This window comes from Ammospiza nelsoni, chromosome 3 (genome assembly GCF_027579445.1).
Source record: "Ammospiza nelsoni isolate bAmmNel1 chromosome 3, bAmmNel1.pri, whole genome shotgun sequence".
In the NCBI taxonomy this organism is placed as follows: domain Eukaryota; kingdom Metazoa; phylum Chordata; class Aves; order Passeriformes; family Passerellidae; genus Ammospiza; species Ammospiza nelsoni.
Genome location: NC_080635.1, coordinates 110,940,894 through 110,965,097, shown reverse-complemented (window position 1 = coordinate 110,965,097; position 24,204 = coordinate 110,940,894). Strand labels below are relative to the sequence as shown.

At 39.0% G+C, this 24,204-nt stretch overlaps 1 protein-coding gene across 1 annotated transcript in view; it reads right to left on the bottom strand.

The window, feature by feature from the left end:
* Nucleotides 1-7,211: 7,211 nt before the first annotated feature.
* TFAP2D (transcription factor AP-2 delta) overlaps nucleotides 7,212-24,204 on the bottom strand; it is a 49,833-nt gene continuing 32,840 nt past the window's right edge. Inside the window, exons 7-8 of the mRNA XM_059469112.1 lie at nucleotides 21,847-21,960; nucleotides 7,212-7,431 (exon numbers count right to left, since the gene is read on the bottom strand). Coding sequence (XP_059325095.1) covers nucleotides 7,212-7,431; nucleotides 21,847-21,960 — 334 coding nt within the window. The remainder of the gene's footprint in view (nucleotides 7,432-21,846; nucleotides 21,961-24,204) is intronic.

Genomic DNA, 24,204 nt, shown 5'->3' with positions numbered 1-24,204 from the left:
GGAGATTAAGGTGGGAGCCTCTGAATTAAAATATTACTACTGTGCATGTAGACAGACAAATGCAATGTATGTTTTTTCTTGCTGGGAGATGATGCTCACCAGCATTTCCTTGAGGAAAGGAAAACCTTCACCAAGGTTTCCTTGAGAATACAAAGTATACAAAAGGGGTTGACAGATGCAGGTCAAATAAGGCCCTGATCCCTCTAGAGGAGCAGTGGTAGTCAGACAGGGTAGACAGGGCCAGCCTCCAAATCTTGATATTTTGAGTTGCTCCAGGAGATGCATTTATATATCACTAATTCAAATATCTTTCCATTATAAAACTCCACAACATAAACTCTGCCCAGAGCAAAATGCCCTTTCCATTAAGACTTGAATTTCCCATTAATTTCTTATTCATGTTCTTTTATGGGAAGGTGAACCTGAACAGGAGTTAAGAGGTTAGATTTTGTTAGATTAGGCTTTTCGTCCCTGCCTAGAAACTAAACTGCACTTTCTAGCAAAATATAAATACCCAGCTTTTATAACAAGTGGGAGCTCTGCTGTTGAAATAAAGGATAATATTACCATACATACTTGAATAACTCTGCTAATTCCTGGAGTTCGGGACATTCAGTTTTTTACAGATTTTATCAATTTTTTTGCCTGGTCACTTACTCTGAATGCACATTTGCCCAAGCTCTCTGTATGCAGTTTGCATATAAAATCTGACAGAGATTAATTTTTTTTCTATTAATTTTTTTCCTTTTCATCTTCTTGTATGGTTCACTATCTACAACTTAGAGGCTACTTTTGCACATTGACTTGTGCTTTGGCACTGCAAATCTCAGTGGAATTGTTTACTTTTTGTTTTAATGAATTGAGTGGAAAAATTAACACACCAAAGTGAAGAGAGATAGGAAAGGCAGCCTCTCTTGTGACTGTGTTTAAAATACTGATGAATTTGTCACAGTTGCATTTCCTCTGATTTTGGAGAAAAGCACAGACAGAATTGGTTAGAAATATTCACTGCAACACCTGAGGAATTATATTTCCTAGAAGATTACAGGGATAATATTAATTATTGAGAGTTCATTTGTTAGGGAACAGAGGTGATAATTGGATTAAAATAAGTTTAAATATGTGGGAACTTCCTCCCAATGCATTTCCTTTTCTGCCTGAAACTCTTCTGAAGTTTTTCTCACTACAGCTTTGCCCTTGGTGACTTGTCTAGGATTGCTCAATTCTGAAACACAAAATGAAGGATTGTCATCAGGCTCCCAAAGTTTTGAATATATATGTCTATAAAATTGCTGTTAAAACCACATCATTTTTGGTTTTTTTAATTTTTAGTGAAAATATTTAGATCCATTTGTTCTTGGATATCTTGGCTAAACCTCTGAGCTAGAGTTGCTTTAAGTCATACCTGGAAGAGGATATTGTTTAAATCTAAAGATTTTTTTATGACTGTTGTTTCTGCCTGGAAAGAGTCAAACCTTGTGCCACAATATTGGAATAAAGATCTCGAGTGGGAGCAGTGGCATTTAGCCCAGACCCTTGGCTGAAGTAGCACTTGGAAATGAACTGCTGAAAATTGTCAGGGAGGAGATTAAATAATTAGTTTGAGGCTGTAAGGATGAGGATTTGATTGCCAGCATTGTTACAACCTTTCCCACAGTTATGGGAAAAGCACATCTGAGGGCCTCTAAATATTAAATATCAAGGCTTAGCAAGTTTTCCAGGGTGCATCCATTATGAGTGAACAGACATGAGGATTCCTGCTACTTTTCCTAATCTAACCCACCACTTATCTAATATAAATCATCCTAACCACTTTGGATTCCTGCTTTAGGACAATATGAATTGCCTTGCATTAGATCTTCCTCTTTACATAATAACATTAAATCTGGGTAGCAGATTCTAGACCAAATAACTATTTAATATAGTCACATTTAGGTGCAATAAATCCAAACTTTAATCTCTGTATAAACAGATTTCCTTGCTGTAATTTCAGAATAATATTTTTATAGTTTCTCTGCTTTCTATGTCTTACCTGTTTAATGAAAATTCTATGTCTTGTAACATCATAGATCTGGCTCCTGGTCAAGTTTGACAATCTTTTTTCAGAGATGGAAATTATTTTGAAGCACCAGACAGATCAGGGTTAAATCAACATAGATTTTATTGCCGTGAAATGTTTGATCAAATGTGGTCATTATCTTCATAGACTCATGTAAAACAGGTAGCTTGTATAGGAAATAGAAATATAAAAGATTATGTTTTTCACCACTGAATTATAAATTAAATTAAATGGAAGGAAAAAAAACAAACCAAAACTCCAAAGCAATAAAGAGGACATTGTTTGTTGGTGACCAAGTGCGCACTCACATTTAAATACAATCACAACAGCTGCTGTACAGAACAGAATTAATTGTACAAAATAAAGAAAATTAAAGAATAGCAATAAAAAGATCAGATCTTTCCAAATGACCTTCACCTGGCAAAGGAAAATGACTTTATCTTCCTCCCTCATTCCCCACACAGCTGTATGTGAATTCTTGTTAAACCTGTAATGAGGGCAGAGGCAAAGGATACTTTTATAAATACAGTTCCTGTATAATTTATTGATTCTTCCTTGTGTTGCAGGCTTGTGTCTTCTACAAATGCTGTTTCTTCTTGTCCTTAGAAATAAAGAATCAGAGCAGCAGAACTATTTCCCCAAAGGATAAATGAAAGTCAAATGACCTTGGAATTTACCAGCAGCCCTTTTGGATCCCTAAGACATCTAAGACCAAAATTGCTTGTTGGTATTAGGAAACAAACAAACAAACAAACAAAAAATAGCAGTTAGAGATTGCAAAGTTAAAACTGGCTCTTAGGACAATAAACAGCCCTTCTTGAGCCTGGCTGCAAAATTGTGAGCTGCGCCTGTGCCACTGAGTCACGTCCAAAGGAGGAGATGAACTGGGGAAATATTTACACAGAGGTCCAGGATTTGGAAGGACTATACATTGTGCCTGCTTTTTAGCAGATTTTTCTGGTTTTAGGAAAAGTCAAAGAGAAACTTCAAAGAGCAGATTCCATGTTGATTTGGAGAGCTGAAGTCTTTTCCCAACAAATGTTGGTGTTTATCTCTAAAAAGGAAGCAAATGAAAGGTCTAAATTCACCCCTTCTGCCAGTTCTCCAAGGCAACAGAATGACATCTAGAAGGAGTTAGGGTTAGAGATGGCAGCACAAAGGACAAAATTCTTGACAGTCTTCAGTTGTGGGTGGCAGAGTCATCACTGCTTGTGTTTTAACAGGCCACATGAGCTCTGTTCCAGATGATGAGCTCTGTCTCATCATCTGAGAAAACTCTACTACATTACCTCTCTGTCGTGTAATGGTGCTGAAAGAGGGCTGTGTGAACAGAGAACCAAATCTCAGGGTAGAGGTGAGAAAGTTGCTCCTACTCTGCCAGACTCACCTGCTAAGCTTAGTCAGCACAAGAGCTGCTTGTACTCACAGTGAGTAACCTTGCTCTAGAAAAGTAAGTTTGTAGTTAGTGTGTTTGCTCCATGAGTGATTTGCTAATAAAGCCAAGAGTCAGAAGCTGCTCTTTGTGAGTCAAATGTGCCAGGACTTAGGATAAGGAGTAAGTTCAGGGGCCTACTTAAAATGTTTTGAGATTGGTGGTGGGAAAGGTGTAACTCATACAGAGCTGAGCAATGGGCTGAAGCACAGAAGGATCCAACTACTCAAACAGCACTTGGGTTATGAATCAATTTTTGGGATCCAACAATCATAATGACTCATATTCCTGGCCATGAAACTTTGGACACTTTTCTCTACTCCTTTGATGATTTTGACATTGGATAAACACTTCCATAATCTCTTAAAGGAAGATTTTTTTTTCTCTTTTCTGATCAGATAAATTCCCAAGTCAAAGAGGTACAAGTATACTTCAATCTGACACCAGAGAGTACCCACTAACTTCAAATCATGAACTTCCTTCACGTTAATCGAGATGGCAATGTTTCCACAGAGACAAGGACTCAGAAAATAATAAAATCCCCAAACGTACATCATGGGAACATGGGCATGTTCCCATGGACAGTCCAGGAATGTAAGTGGGAACCTAGGCTGAGGTTTTAACAGGAGCATCAGCGAATTCATTGCTTAAAACCTCACTGAGGGTTCCAGTGCCAAAAACTAAAGGTATTTTGATGCCAAACTGCTCAGATAGCTAGTTCAGCAGAAAAGGCAGTGATAATTATTGTTCGCTCAATAAAATTATTAAGTGCAATTAAAAATAGAAATTAGAGAGCCTGCCAAGGTCAGCAAACTTCTAGCCATATTTAAAAAAGAATTTTCCTTTTAAAATGTGCTAAAGTACTAAGGGAAAAAAACAGAATGTTTGACATGGAAATAGAAACAACTTCTTAATGGTAAGAGCATATAGCAGTTCAACCAGGTAGAATCAGATCTATATGGACAATTAATAAAAATATACAGGGGTCATTAAGCCAAAAACTGGAAATTCTGGGGCTTGAAGTGTGCTCAGATTTATAAATAGTAATAGATGAAAGGGTAATCCAGGCCAAAAATAATCTGTTGCCTGAGGAGCAGACACTCATAGTGATTATGTAACAGTGAGAGACACAAATCTTGAAATAAATTATTGTTGGGATCTTGGACAATATCCTAAATAGGCAAATATTTCATATTAGGCTGTATACGTATTATTTGCAATGTTAAGCACTTTAATTTGATGGTAACAAAATGTTGCTTTAACAACAGCTTTAGATTTATATGCCCAATCATTTATTCCTCCTTCTCCAAAAAGTTGATATTTTAGGGGAAAAAACTGAAAAGTATCTTAAAAACATTTTCCTTATATTTTTTTTCCCCAACAAAAACTAATTTAAATTTATCTACATCTTGAAATAGAGGTTCAAATTAAATTGCTTTACAGCACGTATTTTACAGATGTGGCAAATCTGCACAGTCAAACTTTTGATTTTTCCCTTTCCTCTCCCTCAGTTTGGGCAATAGAAAAAGCAGAATGAGTTTCCTTTTCACTTTTAATTACGGTTACCTACTTTCACACTCAAGTATTTAATGTTCTAGGACAGTTCCACAACGTTTCTGCTGAAGACATCTCTGAGGAATGTTAATTTGATTTTAGCTTTTCTCCAGAAGTGTTGGTACATATTAATTAAATTAATGTAATGAAATTAAATTTTTTGAGGCCGTTATCTGATCTTGGTGTGTTAAGGAGATGGAGTCCCATGGAGATACACCTGTTTCCCTCAATGCAGGAGGGTGACTGGATAGCACTAAAGGAGGTATCTGAGTTATACACCTCCCCTGAGCAAGGACAACTCTGGGCAAAAGCATAGGATTTTTTTTTTTTTTCCAGATTTCTTTAAATAAACAATCAGGGACTCCTTACTTTCTAGAGTGTTTTCTCATGGTGATGGCAATGTCCTTCCTGACCTTGAGAGGAGCAGCATCATGCCATCATCACTCTATTGCCTTCCATAATTTGAAAGGTGAGGGTGACACTGTTAATTCAATTTAATTCCTTGCATCTGGCTCTAACACTGCAGGTATTTGCCACAGTCCCTAGGTTTAGTCTAAACTGATCATCCAAGGTATAATCCATGCTAACAACTTCTAGAAATTGAAAATGTGTGTGAGAGATTTTGTCACCCACAGTTATCTACTGCTGTCTCTGGGATCCTCCAGCTCTTCCTCCAAGTGAGTCCAATTCTCCAAAGGTTTCATGTTATAACTGTCAAAACCCTGTCTTAGATACATAAAACTTCTCAAATGGCTCTAAACATTTACACATGGACAACTATAGTTTTTCCTATCACAGAAAGAGCCGAATTGTCCCTTGGAAGAAAAAGTCTGGTTCTGCTGATCTCAAGTAGAGTTTAGATGGACAACACCAAGCCCATTCCTTCCTAACTTTCTCAATAAGGTGATGTTAGAGAAACAATAAAAAGAATGGAATGAAGTCTCATTGAAGGAGTTAGAATGTGACTTGAAAAAGTCCCTAGACTCAGAGTCTTGAGCTCAAACTATACCTCCCATGTTTTCTGCATGAGGATGTATGGTAGGTGGTAAAGTAATATTTCAAAAGTACATTAGCAAGGTTATTACCACTCAGCTGTTGTGGACTAAGCCAATCTGTCTTATTTGTTGTTTTGTTTTTATTTTATTTCCAGTGAGTGGATTCTGTTAGACCTCTGCACCTCAGCTGGATTTCTAAAGACAATAAAGCTGCAGAAACAAGCTGTTGCAGAAAAGAAAGCATCATAAAATCAGGGCAACACAAAAGGTGACTCCAATTGCCTGCACTGATTGTGTTGAACAGAGACCCAGGTATGGCAGAGTGCTGTGGTACCAGGAGCTGAGAAAACAGAGAACAGAAGTCCATGCTGTCATTTAAACTGAAGTTCACAGAGGGATCAAGGCTCTTACTGAGACTATCAAGGTTTGTTTTCCTTTTAGTCTGCCATGCTCTTTTCACAAGAGACACCATGGCTGCTGCTTGAATGGTCAGGACAGATTCCCAACAGGTTCTGGCCTCATTCCAGTGCAGCTTTATTTTGCATTCCCATGTACAGGATGGTTCATTTGTCCCATGACCCAAGAATTCCTTTTTACCAGATTTCCATGTTGTTTTTTCAATGGTGAGTAGATCAGGCATTTCCCATGGACCAGAGGAAGCCTTTCTTTCAATCTATCCAGCATGAGAGCAAAGTCGGGATGCTGGAACTGTGTGTCCCACAACTGATGCACTGACCCTAACTCTGCTGCCGGAGAAGAAAGTGCTTCAAATTTCATGTGCCACCTCAGCCAAGTCCAGAAGTGCTTATAAAAAACAGTGTTAGTGTATCATTCAGAACAATCAAATACTACGTGCACAAAAAAGCAGTTTAGAGCAACATAAATTTTAAAAAAGTGACAATTTCATCACACAATTACTGTACACTGCTGTTCTTAGGGTTGAATACTTTCCTCTCTCACGCTCTCTCTCTCTGTTTTAATCTTTCTTTTTTATTTTCTTTTTATTTTCTTTTTTTACTATTTTTTTCTTTTTTCCCCCCCCTTCTTTTTTTTTTTTTTTTCTTTTCCTCTGGATTTGGTCCACTGGAGATAAATTGCCCTCAATGATATATATATTTAAAAAAAATATCAGCAGCAAGAACTCTCTCGAAATAGATTCTGTTTGATGTAGCTAGTCTGTCTTTTCTGTTTTGCCCTCTTTCACAGCAGCCTCTGAAGTTTTCCGCAGGGGGGCTTTCTCCGAGTTGGCGTGTCCTTGGCCGGATTCCGCCGCTCCTCCGTTTTTGTGCGATGTGTGCTTTTCCAAGTAGTTCAGCATTTCACTGAGAACAGTTTGGAAAGTGCTTAGGGCAGCACATATTGCAGGAGTTCCGAAACCGTGAGTGATCAAACTACAAATGGGAAGGAGACAGAAGAAGAAGAAAAAAAAAAAAAAAAAAAGGAAAAAAAAAGGGAAAGAAATACACACACGCACATAAATATCAATGCGCCCACAAACACCGAGGAGTTTACAGTACGCTCATTTTGCTATACTGAAATTCAAGATTTGCTCTCTAAACTATTTATTACCTGTGGGAGAAACAGAAAAGAAAGGAATAGAGCCAAAGAGCAGACTGCATGCAGCTTCAAAGGTTGTTTTTGGTGGAGCCTCAGTTCTGAAACACCACGGGACAGACTCTCAGCAAGTGCAGACTGACACAGGGCTGTTGACTTAAGAGAAGCCAAGACAGAATCCATGCCCTTGGCTCTTCAGCATTGCTAATTTTCCAGTGTCATAAAGTCTGGCTCCCCCTTCTTGAGTAAATAAAAGGAATTCTGTGTGGTTTATTCAAAATTCTGGATCATACTTGGTTGACTTGATGATCTTGGAGATCTTTTCCACTCTTAATGATTCTGTGATTTTATAGCTCTTAAACATGACCTGGTTATTCGAAATGAAGATATGACTGTATCTGTACTAGGAAATTCAGCAAAGCCAAGGATCTCCAACCCTCAGCACAATTGGCATGATTTGGTCATATCCCTGCTGCTGCACTCATGGACCACTCCAACAGGGTGAGATCTGAAGTTCCTGTTGGGAATAGACACCAGCCAATACCCTTGGCCAATACCCATGCTCAAGCAATGAACAGAAAATGTTTCACATAGGGCTGGTATAGCCAGGCTGAATTAATGAATAATCCTAACCAATTATTGCCAAAAATAACACAGTTCTAATTGTGCTTCCCTGGTAGTGTAGAATTTACTGTTATGGATTTGCCCTGTTGTATCTTCCATCTAAACATTTAAATAGGGGATTTTAAAAACACAGAATTTTTATTGACATTGTTCCTGGCTGCCACCTGTAGATCCAGAGGTGTGCAAGTTTTCCACAAGTTTTCCACCTCTTGGATACCATTTCTGTGAAGATCATAGGAGCCAGAATTATCTGGGTTGGAAATGACCTTAAAGAACATCTCATTCCATCCCCCTGCCATGGGCAGGGACAGCCTCCACTATCCCAGGTTGCTCCCAGCCCCATCCAACCTGGCCTTGGACACTTCCAGAGAGCCAGGGGCAGCCACAGCTTCACTGGGCAACCTGTGCCAGGGCCTCCCCACCCTCAGTGTGAGGAATTTCTTCCCAATATCCCATCTAACTCTGCCCTCAGTCAGTGGGAAGCCATTCCTCCTTTTCCTGTCACTCTATGCCCTTATCCAAAGTCCCCCTCCAGCTATCATGGAGCTTGTCAGGGTACTGGAAGGGCTCTAAGGCCTCCTCAGAGCCTTTTCTTCTCCAGGCTGAACAATCCCAATCAGCCTTTCCTTGTAGAAGAACTGTTCCAGCCCTCTAACCATCTTCAAGGACTCATCTGGATTTACTCCAACAGCTCCACATCTTTCCTGCACTGGGTACCCCAGAGCTGCATGCAAACCTGCAGGATGTCCCACCTACCACAGGATATGGGACCTGCCACTAGAAATTGTTTTTTAGGCAATTGTCCTTGGTGCCATTTGCCTAAGTATTACATGTGCAGTATAAGATGATCATGAAAGGACCAAAAAACCTAAAGTTATTATGGGGCAACGAAGTTGTTCTCCTGGTTATAATGATTCATTTCATAAGTGGCATGTGAAAACAAAAACCTCTGCCCTAATAATCCAGATTTTTAGTTTTAATTTAGAAACAAAAATTAAAAATTATTTCAAAGATTGAAATGCCATTGAAATTTTCAAAAGTGATTTCAGTTATTTTAATCTCAGAGAAGAAAGAAGATGAAAGGAACAGAAGCTAATTTTTGAGTTTGTGGACATTTTTGGGAAATCAATACTTTATATTGATTTCAGTGAAGGGAAAAGAAAGCCCATATCACAGTGATTTTGCCAAGGAAAAATAATTGTTTCCTATTCCCTGCTTATTAAGATTTTGTCCCTACAGTCACTCTTTGGCTGTCTTGGGCACCACATCAGTAAATCCTGATCTGATGCAGAGACCCATGTGAGGGTTAGAAATATGAATATTTCACCCCAGTGACCTGTTTCCTCTCCACTTTGGCTTCTTAGTCTTTCCAGGCTTTTTAGAAAAAAGGTGAAAATATAGGGACTAAGGGGAAAGAGGTTTTACAGTACATGGACAATTGGTAGGATGTTTTAAGTATCAAAAAAAACCACATGGAAAAGACTTCAAGATATTTTTTGGGGTCATCTTTCTGTCTGCTAGACATGGGAAACCTATTTGATAGGAAAGCTTGCATCTTAGTGAAGACACAAAAAATATGTAAATTCTAACCAAAATGAGTGCTCAATATGGAAATATGTCTTCATTTCAGATTGGGAGTGGCATAGTCTTTTATAAAAGGTCTCCAAAAGGTTATATACAAATAACTAGCATTTAGAACATTTATCCACCAGTCTCCAGGCACTTTTCAAAGCAGGAATTTATATTTATTCCCAGTTAGTAATGCGAGGAAAATTATAATTAAATATTTACAAGCAATATTTTGCAGACATCAATTAATAATACCACATAAAGTTTGGATGCTTGAAGTTTGAACTGGTATCAATATCTGGATCTTTATAATTTAGCATTGCAAAGAGGTAAACATACCCCAGTTTAATTTTATTTTCTTTTTAGGCATGCCTGGCATACCAGAAATATAAAAATCATCATTTTAAGTAATGTTTTAAATAGCTGTAAAAACTAGATCATCAGTAGCATATATGAGTGCTTTAAGGCCTTTCAAGTCACTTTAGGAGTCAGGTGATTTAATGATTTTGTGTTGCATTTTATAATAATTTCTGGTCTTCAGAAGTCCAGAGAAATTAAAATGTGATGGAGTTTGCAGAAAGAGTGAGCAAGAAAATGGAAATTAAAAGTTTCATTACTAGTTATGTTATTGCACTGTTTTTGTACTGCTTGTGTGATCTTCTGGGTCCTGATTTCAGGAACTGACTATACCGAGACATGTAAAAATCTTTATGATATTGCAAATAAAAAAAAACTGGTGTATGTATTATAGAACCTGGAAATATCTGCATTCATTCATGCATTCATTCATTCATTCATTCATTCATTCATTCATTCATTCATTCATTCATTTATTTCCAGTAGATTCAAATAATATAATCATAGAATCATTTAGGTTGAGAAATACCACCACGATCATCAGGTCCAACAATTCCCCCAGCACTGCCAAGCCCATCACTAAACCATGTCCCCAAAAGCCACCTCCACTTGATTATTGAACACTTTCAGGGATTATTGAACACTTTCACCATTTCTCTGGGCAGCCTGTTCCAATACCTGACCACCCTTTCAGCTAAGTTTTTCCTAATATCCAATCTCAACCTCTCCTGGCTCAACTCAAGGTTGTTTCCTTGCATGCTATCGCTTGTTACCTGGGAAGAAAGACCGACTCCCACCTGGCTACAATCTGCTTTCAGGGCATTGTAGAGGCTGAGAAGGTCAAGTAAAACAGTAAGTTTAATACAGGGTTAAATGGAAAAGAAACTTTCTGGCCTAAAATTTTTGAAACTTTCAATTTGGGAACAAAAGGAATGATACTGTGTTTGTTTGACAGCTCAATAGACCCTGAGAAGTAAAGTGGGAATACTACCTTCAAAACTTACAGGGGTTGTCTCAGAAATTATCTTGAGGGGTAGGAACAAACTTTAATGTTCTGAAATGCTGAACAAGACTGTTGAAAATACCAGAATGGGACAAAACCTGATATTAAGGTACATAAGTGTAGGTGCCAACTTGTAGGTGTAAACATCAACAGTGCCAAACTCCTGTTACCACCAAAGGGGACTTAATGTAGTTTTCTGTCTGTAAGAGTCTACAGTGATTTGATATGTCCTGTGACATTTGGAACACCTGCACAGATTTGATAGATATGACATAAGAGTGAAGTCCAGCCTGCTTCTAGATGTTTTAGTGCTGGGCAGGTTACCCTGGTGTATCTCAAATTGTTTACACAAATAAATTGAGCCCTGGGGCTTTTCTCAATACAGTCCCAGAAGTCTGAAGAATGAATTAGCACATTAAATGGATGTGTCTCCTTTATGGTTAGCTGCACCATTCTCCTGGCTACACTAGGGGCTCCATCTTAAGAATGTGATTTGGGTGCTCTTTGAGATGTTCTGGGGTACCCAGACATCTATGTCATGTGAACAGGTAATAATACCTGTTAACATCTATGTGAACAGGTAATAATACAGGGTTAGATGGGACCAGGACCCTTTTAAAGCAGCAGTGGGTGGATGGAATACCTAATAGCATCTAAAAAAGCTCAGCTATGTCTTGCCCTAGATCTTCATTGACTACATGAGAAGCTCAGACATCCAGATTACATAAAAGCACCAAGATATTGCTACTTTATCCAGAGCAGAATCTGAAACTTCTGGTTTAAAAAACTAATGCTCATAGGAAAAGAATGTTTTGGAGTGAGTAAGGGGTCTATTTCCTTTACAGTTTAGCCTTCTAGTTACCAGTAATCGTTAAATATGGCAGCTCTCACCAACATTGCCTTATGTCTCTTATTAAAAAGCCAACTCTTTTTAGTGAAATGGTGCTGCAGAGTCTTGTAGTAACTCTACTTTCAGTTCCTGATGAATAGATTCTTCTCCACAAATGGGGATATGCAGAGCCTTTTAATTTTCCCATGAAGCTTATTAAGAGAAATAATTTTATAGAAAATTTCTAACTGGCCCTTCTTGCCAAACTCCTGTGAGGGTGTATTTTATTAGGCTCACTTTAGGTAATGAGCATAAAAAGGCCGAGAGATATTATCTTCTGCTTTATCTCACATTTCTATCAGTAATTCCCCTTGCTCTAATTTTGGTGGTCCTTACTTCTCTGCAAGTTAAAGTCTTTGAAAAATTCAAGAAAGTTGGATAATTTCCCTTTGCTGATGAAAGTAAGTTTCAAGTTTGGGAGAAAATCTGATTTTACATTTAAATCAGACATAACAGATGGAAGATTAATGGCAGAGCATTCAAATGTGTTTCCTGAAAGTCAAATTTAGCTGCCTGATTTTCCAGGCTAATTGAGCTCACACTGAAATTAGTTCATTTTTGGTATGCTCCACACCTATGAAAGGAGTTGCTTTCATTATCATACTTTCATTAGGGTTTATAAGCCTAAAATTAAACATGGTGGTTTCGTAACGGAGTCTTCTGGGTATTCTCAGCCTTGTAGTGCAACCCACTCCAGCTCCTATAAACAAAATTTATTGTTCTGAGAGGCAAGGCTGAAATCTCTGATTCTGGTGTTGGAGAGGTGCAGAGAAAGGCAATGAATATCAGGTCAAAACATTACAAAGCCTGGTGCTTAAGGATAAGGATATCCAGACCTGCCTGTAATTCTGTCCAATGCTATGATGCAATTATGTCTGCTCATGTTTTAATGATGGCCTTACTTAAAAGTGGAAAGATCCAAGTGTGCCTGAAGGCTTGGAGTCTCATTTGGCAGCCATCTCAAGGACTCCTCCCTACCCCAGGCTGGTGAAGCTCTGACATGAAGCAAAGGAAACAGCTTCCCTCTCAGTGGGGGGAGGAAGAGGCCATCTGCACTGAATGTTTACATCCTCATTTAAAATAAATAAGCCCTTTAAAATCATGATAATAATGAAGACAAAGCAACCTTGAACTTATTGGTTAGATTTTCTTAGAACTTTGTGAAAACTCCATGATTATCCAAATTCAACAGCACAGAGCTGATGATAGGTGGTAAGATATGATATGATGTTTAATGGCTATAAAGGAAATGGTAAAATATTTGTATCTCTTCACTAACACAACATCTGAATATAGAGGTGAAAATATTGACTTTGAGTTGCTTCTGTTGATTTCAAGGTCTCTCTTGTGAAGGTTGCCTACAAATTTAAATGGTGACAACTTTACTTCAGAAGCTCAGAAGGTCTAACCATGACAAAAGTTAGACTGATAGTCAAAAATCAGAACATGGGCAGTGTATATTATAGGGATAAGAAGGATCAGAGCAGCAAGCAGTAAAGAAGTTGCCTTCAAACTAGGCTCTCGTTTTCCTTCTGTTCATAGTGTACTAAGGACATGTCCTCCTAAGCAGATGGACTTCCTTCTACCTTGTGTAAAAGCCATGGAGAAAATAGGGGGAGAGCATTAGAGATGATTCCACAAATTTAAGATAATCTATTTTGGCTGATGTCCCAAATTTAAGATAATCTGTCTTGGATTTTTCCGACTTTGGGGCTCATTTTCAACACTAAGAAGAATTGCCCAGGTAACAGACCTGAAACTTCCAAAAACTTTGGAGAGTTTCTGAACTGTAGGCCAAAGTTTAAAACATGTAGTGGTTCATCTTTACTTTATGGGAAGGCAAAGAAACAGATGATGTTCATTCCATTTACTACCATCCACAAATTTTTCCAGTGAGGAAATGTAGCTGAGAAGCCCTATTGCCCTCCTCAAAAGAGAGAGACCAACAATTAACATTTATAAACATGCTCATGACAAAGAGCTATCAATTTCATAGCCTTTTAATTTAGAAAGGAGGGGAGGGCATTCCTTTTTCTTTTGGGAAACACGAGAGTGCCTTAAAAGCTTTAAGAAATCTTAAGTGCTGTGTTAAAAATCTAAGCACTCCTAAGATTTTTTTGCTTCTTTAATTAATGTACATATTTTTCCCCATGATTATGGAACTTAGTGTTTAAGGAAGCAGATTAAAAAAAAAGAAAACAGATTTTGTCTGTGTTCTTGACTCCATAAATTGTGACTTTAAAGGAATATGGTAACATACAACCTATGACAAAAACCTATTAAAAATTAGAAATTAGAAAGGATTTGGTTCATCAGAAGAGCAGGACAAGGTGATTGAGACCTTACTAAGATCAAAGAAGGAATCCCTTTGAAAGGAAGTGAGGGAATGATACCAGAAGAAGGCACTCTAAGACTTACGGTAAATAAAGAGAAAAGGAAGAAAAAGTAAAAATAAAAGGAAAAAAGAATGAAACTATTGGTTGCTCCCTAGTACCTCGGTGCTGGACATCAGTGTTGCTCCTCTCATTTAACAAAATCCAAAGATTGAGGGAGTTCCTGGAAATCAGGCAACTCTAGAGGGCACCAGAGGTGTTTCACCATGAACTTCACTGTGCACTAAGCTTCTTCCAGTCCTGCATCCAAACAGGAGGCTGCTGCTGTGAACTGAGATCACTGGAGTTACAACAGATGCTGCTCTACCTCCTGATAAGCAAAGAAGTGTAAAATAAAAAAAAAAAAAAAGAGAGAACAATGTACAAAAGCGTATGAGCACACCTTTGAAGACAATCCACAAGTAAAGTCTTTGGGCTTGGCTTCTTGTTACAGTTTAAAGAACACACTGAGCTTCAAAACCTGTTTCAGTGCTCCGTTTTCCCCTTTGGAAAGAAGGATGTTACTTTCTCGCCGCTCCCAAAGTCTGGGATCCTGGTTTCTTGTCTGTCACTTTCTGTGTCACTGCGTCAGCACGATGCCAGGCTCTGGCAGGAGGCTGAGAGCTCCAGGCTCAGCGAGCAGCTGAGCGACAAAACTCTCATCTCAAACGGTTTCCCAGGAAGGGAGTTTCAAATCAGCTGGATGGCTTGACAGAACACAGAACGATCCATGAGGATGCTGATTGCTTTCATTACCTAACTTTAGTATTCTGAAACTATTACTTTTTGTGTGTCTCTTTTTATAAGGTTTCTGCAGTGAAGGGAATGTCACGTACAAGAAAGTAGTTTTCCCTTTGCTGTTTTGCTGTCTTTATATATAAAATAGAAGATCTGGGTGTGATTTTGCATCTTGATGAAATGTTGCCTTGAAGTTGAAGGATCAAATACACCTGCAGTAATCAGTGGATAATCTCCTTTCCCTATATGATGGATGGCATTAGTAAATAAATATCTGAAATCTCCAAACAACACAGATTCTTAGAGACACAAATGTCCCAAAAGCAAATGTAGAAGATATATTTATACCAAATTTTGCAAGTAAAGAAAGTAAGGCTAGGAGGGCGTTTGATGAGGTCATGGAGTCTGTATGCATAAACCAAGACACAGACACAGATCTTGTGAGTATAATCTCAGAAAGTCTTCTGTTTGAAAGGTTTATGTGTTATGGATTTGGTATTGCAGCACAGAATGTGGGTTATTTTTGATGGGCTTTCTGCTAACTCTAGTTTACACAAGATTCTGGGAAACCAAGAAAAGAATTCTGTTAAAAATTAAAAAAAAATAAAAATGAAAACAAGCAACAAAACTGTTCTGATGTAAGGACAAATTAAGAAGAAAAAGACATGAAGACATATCAGTTAAACTTTCAGGTTCCTGGCTGAATCTCAGATGTGACAGTGAAGTGGTAGAGAGAAGAAGGTATGTGCTATCTACACTCAACAGGAGAGAAATATTATCTAAAATATACATATTTCTTCTTAAATCGCTGTCTTATTGATTTACATGTTTGGTCCAATTAGAGGGATTCCCTAAATGCTGATCTGAGTGGCAGATGCATGTGAAACAGGATGTCTCTTCACACCTAAAACGACCCCAAGTCTCCCCATTCACCACACAAGTGAATCACTCTAAGGTTCTTAAGCTGAGGAATGCTGTTGGTTCAGCTTTAGCTGCATTAGGAAAGTGAAAATACAGAGATTCCTCAGGCCATGAGTGATCTGGCACAGCCTGGCCCCATCTCTATCAATCAAACATTTTTACCTAAAAATAATGGCCATAGCTACGCTTCCAACTGAGGCAAGGCTGAGCAGTGCCTGGGAATGGTTTGGGACAGAAAGAGATGATATTGGCCAAATTCATTCAAGGAACCACAGGAGCATCCGAACATTACAGACAATTGTGATCCAGTGTCCAGATCTAAAGTCACACAGTTCATTAGATTAATTTTTGAGTATCTTTTGAGGTGTCGTAATTTCTGCCTGTCTTCATTCCTTCTTTGAAATGTGACAGAATCACTTCCCTTCTTCACAGCAGGAATCTCTACAACAGAGAATAATTGGTTCATCTGGTCTGGTTCTCTGCTCTGGAGAGGGCTGGATGCACTAAACTTGTGTGTCATGCAGAAATACCACAGAGATGAGTGATATGGAATTATGGATATTTCCCACACTGATATGCCTCAGATCTACCTGTACAGCCCTAAAAGAAAAAGAATGGGGTTTGATGGTTCTGTTTGTCAATGTTGCTCCAGATCCAGCAGAAGAACCTGTTGGTTGCAATGTCACCATTCAGCTCTGCTGATTTAGAGGCAGAATTACATTGTTGGGGGTTAGCCAAGACTTCACCGTCTCCCCTCACAGCTACCTGTGCCATAAAATCTCTGAGTGTGTGTATGCCAGAGCTCTTGTGTCTCCAGACAGACTTGTCTTCATCTACTGCAGGTCATGATTGCCCTGGTTTGCTGTTTCTGGACTTTTCTAAAGTGAATTATTCTCAGTGTTTTACATATGTTTTGCTTACATTTATCCTTTTGCTATCTCTAAACGTTACAATCTTACAATGCTAAAGAAAGATATATTTTACCTGAAAGGTCCTGAAAAAAAGTGGAATTAGATCCGGCCTCTACTACATTGGAGTGAAAGGGAGTTTTCCTTTTCCCTTTCCTTTTCCCTTTCCCTTTCCCTTTCCCTTTCCCTTTCCCTTTCCCTTTCCCTTTCCCTTTCCCTTTCCCTTTCCTGAAGACTTAGCTTTACTTTATTTTATTTTATTTTTTTTTTTCAAATCTGTAGGATTTCAATCTGGTTTAAGTTTCATGAGAAATTAACTCCCCAGCTTTTTCCTCTTCCATACTCAGATGTATGCACAGGTACACAGAAATCTCACATGATTCTGTGGGATTCTGGGGAAAAACCCTCTGAATTATAAGTAATTGATAAGTATTATAAATATAGAAGTATTATAAATATCATAAGTATTTTATAATTAAGTATTATAAAATACTTATAAGTAAATACTTAAAAGTAAATAAGTATTTTTAAAGTATAAATATTACAAGTATTTTACAAGAAAGTAAGTTTTTTTAAGTACTTTCCTTTTCTCTTTCATTTTCACTTCTATTTCTTTTGTTCTTGCTCTTCTCACTCTTTGCTCTCCTGATGATCCTTATGGTCTCTCCACTTTGAAAGTAGTGGGTGAGAAACACAGGTTCCTCTCATTAAAGCTATAGAAAATTTCAGGTTCTTTTCTAGTACTGATATGCTGACTTTGCTCTCCTTTGTAGTAAACCCAAAAATGTTTTGCACAAATCAGACCTTAGAGGACAATAAAGAGCTCCTGTGATTTTCCCAGGATTTTTTTGTTTGCTCCATGGTTTCATGATTTTTAATTTTTCCTCAGAAACTGGGGGTGGGTTGGCTCATGTGGAGACTTTCAGGCCAGGCACAACCCACAGGAGTATTTGTGCTCAAGGTGTGCAAGACCAGTTTGAGTGGGGCTTTGAGCAGCCTGGTCTGGTGGAAGTGCCACTGCCCATGGCAGAGAGTTTGGAACAAGGTGATCTTTAAGGTCTCTTCCAACCTTTGCAGCTCAAAGCAGAGCTGAAGGACAAGTTGGGCAGCCCTACAACATATGACCTCTTCCTGAGTGCAGATTTATGTAATGCTTGGGAATCTGAGCTACCCCAACACAGCCTGCGAGATTTGGCATCCAGCCCTGGCAAGGAAGGACTTCCCTAAATCTAAATTTATAACACAGGCAAGGCACCTGACTGGGCTGTAATGAGGGCTGGTGCTTCCAGGATTTCTAAACTCACACTTTTATTGGTGATATATATGTACCACTGTGCCCAGGAATAGTTTGGGTTAGTGCTAGTCAGACCAGGCAGAAAAAAACCCAGAAATTCTGCAGATGAAGAGAAGCTCAGATGGCCAATGCCTCTTTGGCACAACTTTTATCTGCTACTCCTGAGAAATTTGAAGTTATTTGAGGTTATCAATGTAACTTCAACAGCCTACTGATAAGTGAAGTTATCAATGTAATTTCTCTGCAGTAAGATCCTCTAAAATGTATAGAATGGGGAGAAAAGTTGAATGAAAAAAAACATAAAATTAGTCTGGCTCAGGTAGTGCACAATATTAAGGGTCTGAGTTGACTGTTCATGACAGAATAATTTTGGAAAATCTTTCCTCATGGAGCATTGAGTTTTGAATTCAGGTCATGATGAACATTTCAGACAGCAGCTGCACAAACAGGGGGGTACCAAAGGTGTACAAGAGTCTGATTTTTTGCATAAGGTTGTGCAAAATCCAGCAGTTCTCAGGCTCACTGGCAGCTCCTTTGAAGATTTCCCATTTTGAGCTTTGTGTTAAATTTGAGTTTGGAGTTTGAGCAAACCCAACACTTCTGATCCTTTCATGGGGACTATCCTGTACTTCAGGTTGGACACATTTGCAGATCTTGATGAACTAAGACTCAGTGGAAAAATTTCAGAGACAAGCATGAACTTGAAGATTTAGAACAGAGGAAATGGGAAAAAACTGCTTCTATCTGCCCTGTGCCAGGCTGTGAACCCTGGTCTTAATTAACAAAGAAGGTAACATCACGAGAAAGTGGAGTACACAACTCTACACTGAACAGCTGTAGGGGAATTTATTCCTAAAGAAAACTTCCTTTCACCCCAATGTAGTAGAGGCTGGATCCAATTCCACTGTAGATATCTGATATTATAGCTCTTTAAAAAGTCTTTCAATATCTTAGAGCTTATTTTAATAATAGACCTTTGTGTGATTCTTCTGATTTTTTTTATGGTCATAAAAAATCTCTGAAGATTTCTGAAGATTTCATCAGATCATAGAATCATGGAGTGGTTTGGGTTGGAAGGGACATTAACCCCCATGGCAGGGGGTTGAAACAAGGTGAGATTTAATGTCCCTTCCACCCAAAACATTCTATGATTCTGTGATATTTAATCCCAAGAAGACAAGTAATGGTAGTAGGGGTTGAGATGATCTGACTGTGAAGACTGATGGATTTAAGGGACAGGAATAATGATTTTTTTTTTTTTTTTTGCCTAGATTAGGTTTAACTGTCCACAGTGTATGTGTCTAGTGTGTACTAGCTGGCTAATCTCCCATTCTGGTGGAGGTCTAGACCAGACTGTTCAGCCAATGGAGTTTAGAGAGAAATTCTAGCTACACTGAGGTACACATCTATGTTAGACCTGTTTAATTCAGATTTCTCAAGCTACACAGGTGACATTCCTGGACACTGTGGCAGAAGATGCACAGCTGGCTGCAGTGGAGGGTCCTACAGGCACCTGAGCTGAGTCAGAAGCCCAGGTCAGAAGCTGATCCGACCCCAGCATCTCTACATAGCTGGAAAAGGAATATGGTCTCAGCTCCACCTCTGGGTCTGGCAGCCCTCACCATTCCCTGAGCACAGTCAGAGAAGACTCTGATTTAAGGCCAGGGAAGATCCTGTGTAGGATCAAGGCCTGTGCTCCTCCAGGTGCCCATCTTCAGTCCAACACTTGAGCTCTGCAGCAGACATGAAAGAAAGTGCTGGGTGATCCAGAGCTGCCTGCAGGAGCTTTGCCCTCCAACTGCTGAAGGCATCAGAGAAGGAAGGATGGGAGCTCTACCAGTTGACAGTTTTGTAGCTGAAGCCTTCAGCATTTTATCCTGACTGCTATTTCTACTTTAAACACAGGAATCCTTGGGGATTAGCCACCTCTTATCACATTTCCTCTGTGTGCATGCAATAGGGAATTGTCTCTTTTTCCATGAGCTTAGGTAGCTGATTAAAATCCCTCTATGAACATTCTGCATAAATAAAGATGTTTCTCTTGATGTGTGCATGTAGTTGGGTGTTTTGGTGTGTGTATTATGGAAAATATACACACAGATGAATGCTCTGTGTGTGCACATGCACAGCACTGCTTGAGAATAGGAATGGGGTGGTCCTGGTGTGTTCTTACACAGGTGGGATGCACACTGATGTGTGTGAGAATAAACAGGAATGTCAGGAATGTGTGCCTTTGTGGATGAGGAATTAACCTTTCCTCTCCACACCTCAACAGGTGTATGGAAGAAGCGGGATGTATTTTTGGGATTCCACTCAAAGTGTGAGAGACTAAACATTGGTTTTCACAGCACCTACCAGAATGTGAGTTACTCACAGGTGTTGGGACATTGGGACATGGAAGCTGTCTGTCCAACCAGTGAAAGAAGAGTGGTTCAGCTGGTTGTGCTAAAGAATATACAGCACAGTTCTAAGTCTTTACAGTGCTATGAAACTTGCTTAATATTATGGTCTGTAAACAACTCTCTGGGACAGTTCTTCACATGTTTTTTCATCTATTTGCTAGTGGATGGAAAAAATTAACAATCAGTAGCCTCAGCAAGTCATGCGTTCCCCTCTGTGGCCTGAGCAAAGACACGAACACCTCCAGGAGGTTTCATTCAACTTTGGATGATAGATATCCAACTTTCTTTGATAGATAACTTAGATGACCCCACTATTTCAAAGTGACCCTCTGGAAGATCCCACATCACTCCTGATGTATCTGACACATTGCCTAAAGTAAAAAGGTAAAATTGCACAGCGACCCCAAAATATCTACACATTTTTATACATAATTAGGATAAAATTCTAATGAAGTTTGGACTTGGTGTGCATGTACCATGGGTCTTTGTCTTCAAAACAGCTTCTAAGCCTGTTTAAACCAGTACCTTAAATATTGCTCAAGAGCTGAGTCTAAATATATCATCAGTCTGGCTTTTTAGTGGAGTCAGCTCTCATTCTCCCAGATTTTTCCAGTGTGTTGTTTGGAAATCAGTGCAGTAAAGTTGTTTTAGTAGGTAATGTACTTCAAGGCCAGTCTGCTTTGGAAGCCAAAGAGTTAATAAAATGATCCTTGTAAGACGTTATCAAATTATCTCAGTAGCATAGAGGAGCTTCTGGAATTCTTTATTTAATTTGAGAGGATGTAACATCTTCTTCTTATTATTTCTATTTCAACTAATTTATATTTGTTCAGAACCTGAGTTTCTATGCTTCTGGACCATCTACTTGTAAGATATGATTTAGCTAATATTCAAGCAAGACAATTTTCTGGCCAGATGGGGAGGTTTGACCAGTAGATGCAGAAAATATCTTATCCAAACTCAGACTGTGGTCCTAGAAGCAGCAGGTTGAATGCAGCAAACTTGAACTACATTGCTGGGCAAACCTGCATTTTTAATAGGCACAGCCAGCAGGGATTATGGATGTTAATTAATTATTTGCATGTCTTTTAGGTAAGGTTACAAATACCATTAAGACATCATATGCAGTCTAAATCAAAAGTATGGATTTTCAGTTTCCTCTTTCAAAATCATACCTGAAATGTGTTAAATGTCTCTGGATGTCGAGGTCTAATATCGGAGTTGGTCTGGAGGATCCGAGGGGTGATCTGTCTTGACTTAGAAGGTCTTGGAATTCTTTACATATTTGTCTAAAAGGAAAATGGAAATCCTTCAATAAACCAGGTGTAATCTTCCCCATAAAGCTGATTCCCAAAACACTCCCACCTTGTCCTGAGTGATCTCAATCACAACAGAATTGCTTGGCAGAATTTTTGTTACAAAAATTAAAGACAAATCCATCTCTGGCTTACCTGCCCCAAATTCTCAGAACCAGCAACATACAGAATCTCTTGAACCGGAATATTTTCCCTGTGGAACCATATTAATGCTAACATTTTAAAATGTGATTTTCCCCCTGAATAGGACCCAGTTTGGCAGTGTCAAGTCTAGCTTAGCTCACCTACATTGGCAGCGAGCCTTATGGTTAAAGGAAATGGTGAATTAGCATTAGAATATGCCTGAAATGTGTCAATTACTCTATTATTTAGTTTGTGTAAATACACCAATACTTGTACATGGGCTTGTGTGCATTGTGGGCACTGCTTTTTCTGCAAGTTGAAGTCTTGGATATTTTGGACTTGTCTTTCTGACTCCCAACCCTTAGGACAAAGGGGCTGTGAAGGAAAGACCCCTTGTAGTGGGAATTCAGGGTCTGTCTGGTCTGGTCTCCCACCAGCATAGCAGCCCATTTTCTGTGTAAAGGATGGATGGTCTCACTGTTTTCCCTCTCCCACTCAGTCTTCCCTGAGGCTTCTCAGGATGTCTCAGCACCTGAGGGTTTAATTTTTTCCCTGGAATTCCCCTATGTAGGACCTAGCAATAGGAAACACCCAACAATAAAGCCTCTTGTTCTTTTGTTGTTGCCTTGCTGTTTGTAAATCAGCCTAGGTATGTTCTACCAACAAACTTTTTAAAAAAGAATCCAAATCAGTTCCATTTAGCTCATGTCCTCAGAAGATCATTATCTGGACCATGAATGAACAGACATTACTTACTTTCACTTGGCTTATGATTCAGTTAATTAAAAAATGGAAAAGGGATCTGTCCAAATTAGCATGGAGTTTTCCATTGCCTGTACTGGAAATAAAGGCACTAATGGGGGATCAGGAGGGTATGATCACATCCAGATAATCAGGAATCCACTTGGGGACCTGATCCTTGTTGGGTTAACCTGGTACTGGTCACAGTGACTACATGTAGCCTGGTAACAGTGGCACCCAGTGAAGTGCAGAGTGCAATCTGATGACTCAGAGTGTGTGTGTGGTTTATTTTGGCAGCACAGATGCAGACACTGTGCCTAGGGACAGTTTCTAATACTACAGAGCATCTCTGTTGGTCCATGATCCCTTTTAGGAGACTCATTGCACATCTGCTCCTAGATAAAGTTTGGGTTCTTCATTATCACCTTGTAACTCTTGTCTTTTGGGACATGGGTATAATGGAAAAAATGGGTCAACTCAGCTTGTTGGTCTTTACAAAGTCCTTCATTGCTGAGTTATAAGCAAGAAAACTGTGCTAAGCTGGTTTTACCCTTCACTTTATGACAGTGATACAAGCTGGGAACAGAGATCTTGGATAGCACTCTCCTGACTAAGAGGAGATGCAGAAACCAATTTCCTGCTGTGCTGCTGGACCCCATCCAAGCCTGATTTCTCTAAATGCTTGTCATCTGCATGGACCTAGACACTGACTGCTTGAAAAGACAGCATCACCCCAGCCTTTCAGGCAAAGAGAGGTATTCAGCAGAAATGTATGTAAATGCAGCATACAGTTTTAATGAATCAGGTCCTTAGAGAAAAAACAGTTCCTTTCAACAACTGAAAACAGTCAGTCATTTTGGCTTCTAAACAATCCACTATCCCCAGTCGGCCCTGTCAGCACTGCTCTTCTCTCCTTCCTCCAACCTCTACTTTCTACCTGTTGAAAAAGTTCATCTTAAAAGTTCTTTTATTTTAACAAGGGAAAGTGTCAGAACCAAGTGTGCAATTAAGTTCCCTTCTATCTTCACGTGTCAAAAGTCTTTACTGAATGTTGGCAGATTGAAAGAAAAGAAAAAAAACTTTTTTATTATACATGAAAACCTGCAAAAGGCAGTAACCTACTTTTTTTTTCAAGGGGATTTCTAGGCAAAGTGGTGTCTCAGAGCCTCCAGTACCAGTAAAATATCACCATATCACCTGGGGTAGTGACAGGGAGATGGGTTGGCAGTTTTTTGCTCAGTTGGACTGTGATTTTGAAAAAGCAAAGGAAGATGGCTGTGCTGTCCTGGAGGAGCACAGATTAATAAAAAAAGTCCTGGTCACTCCTGAATAGGAGACATCCAATGATTTGTG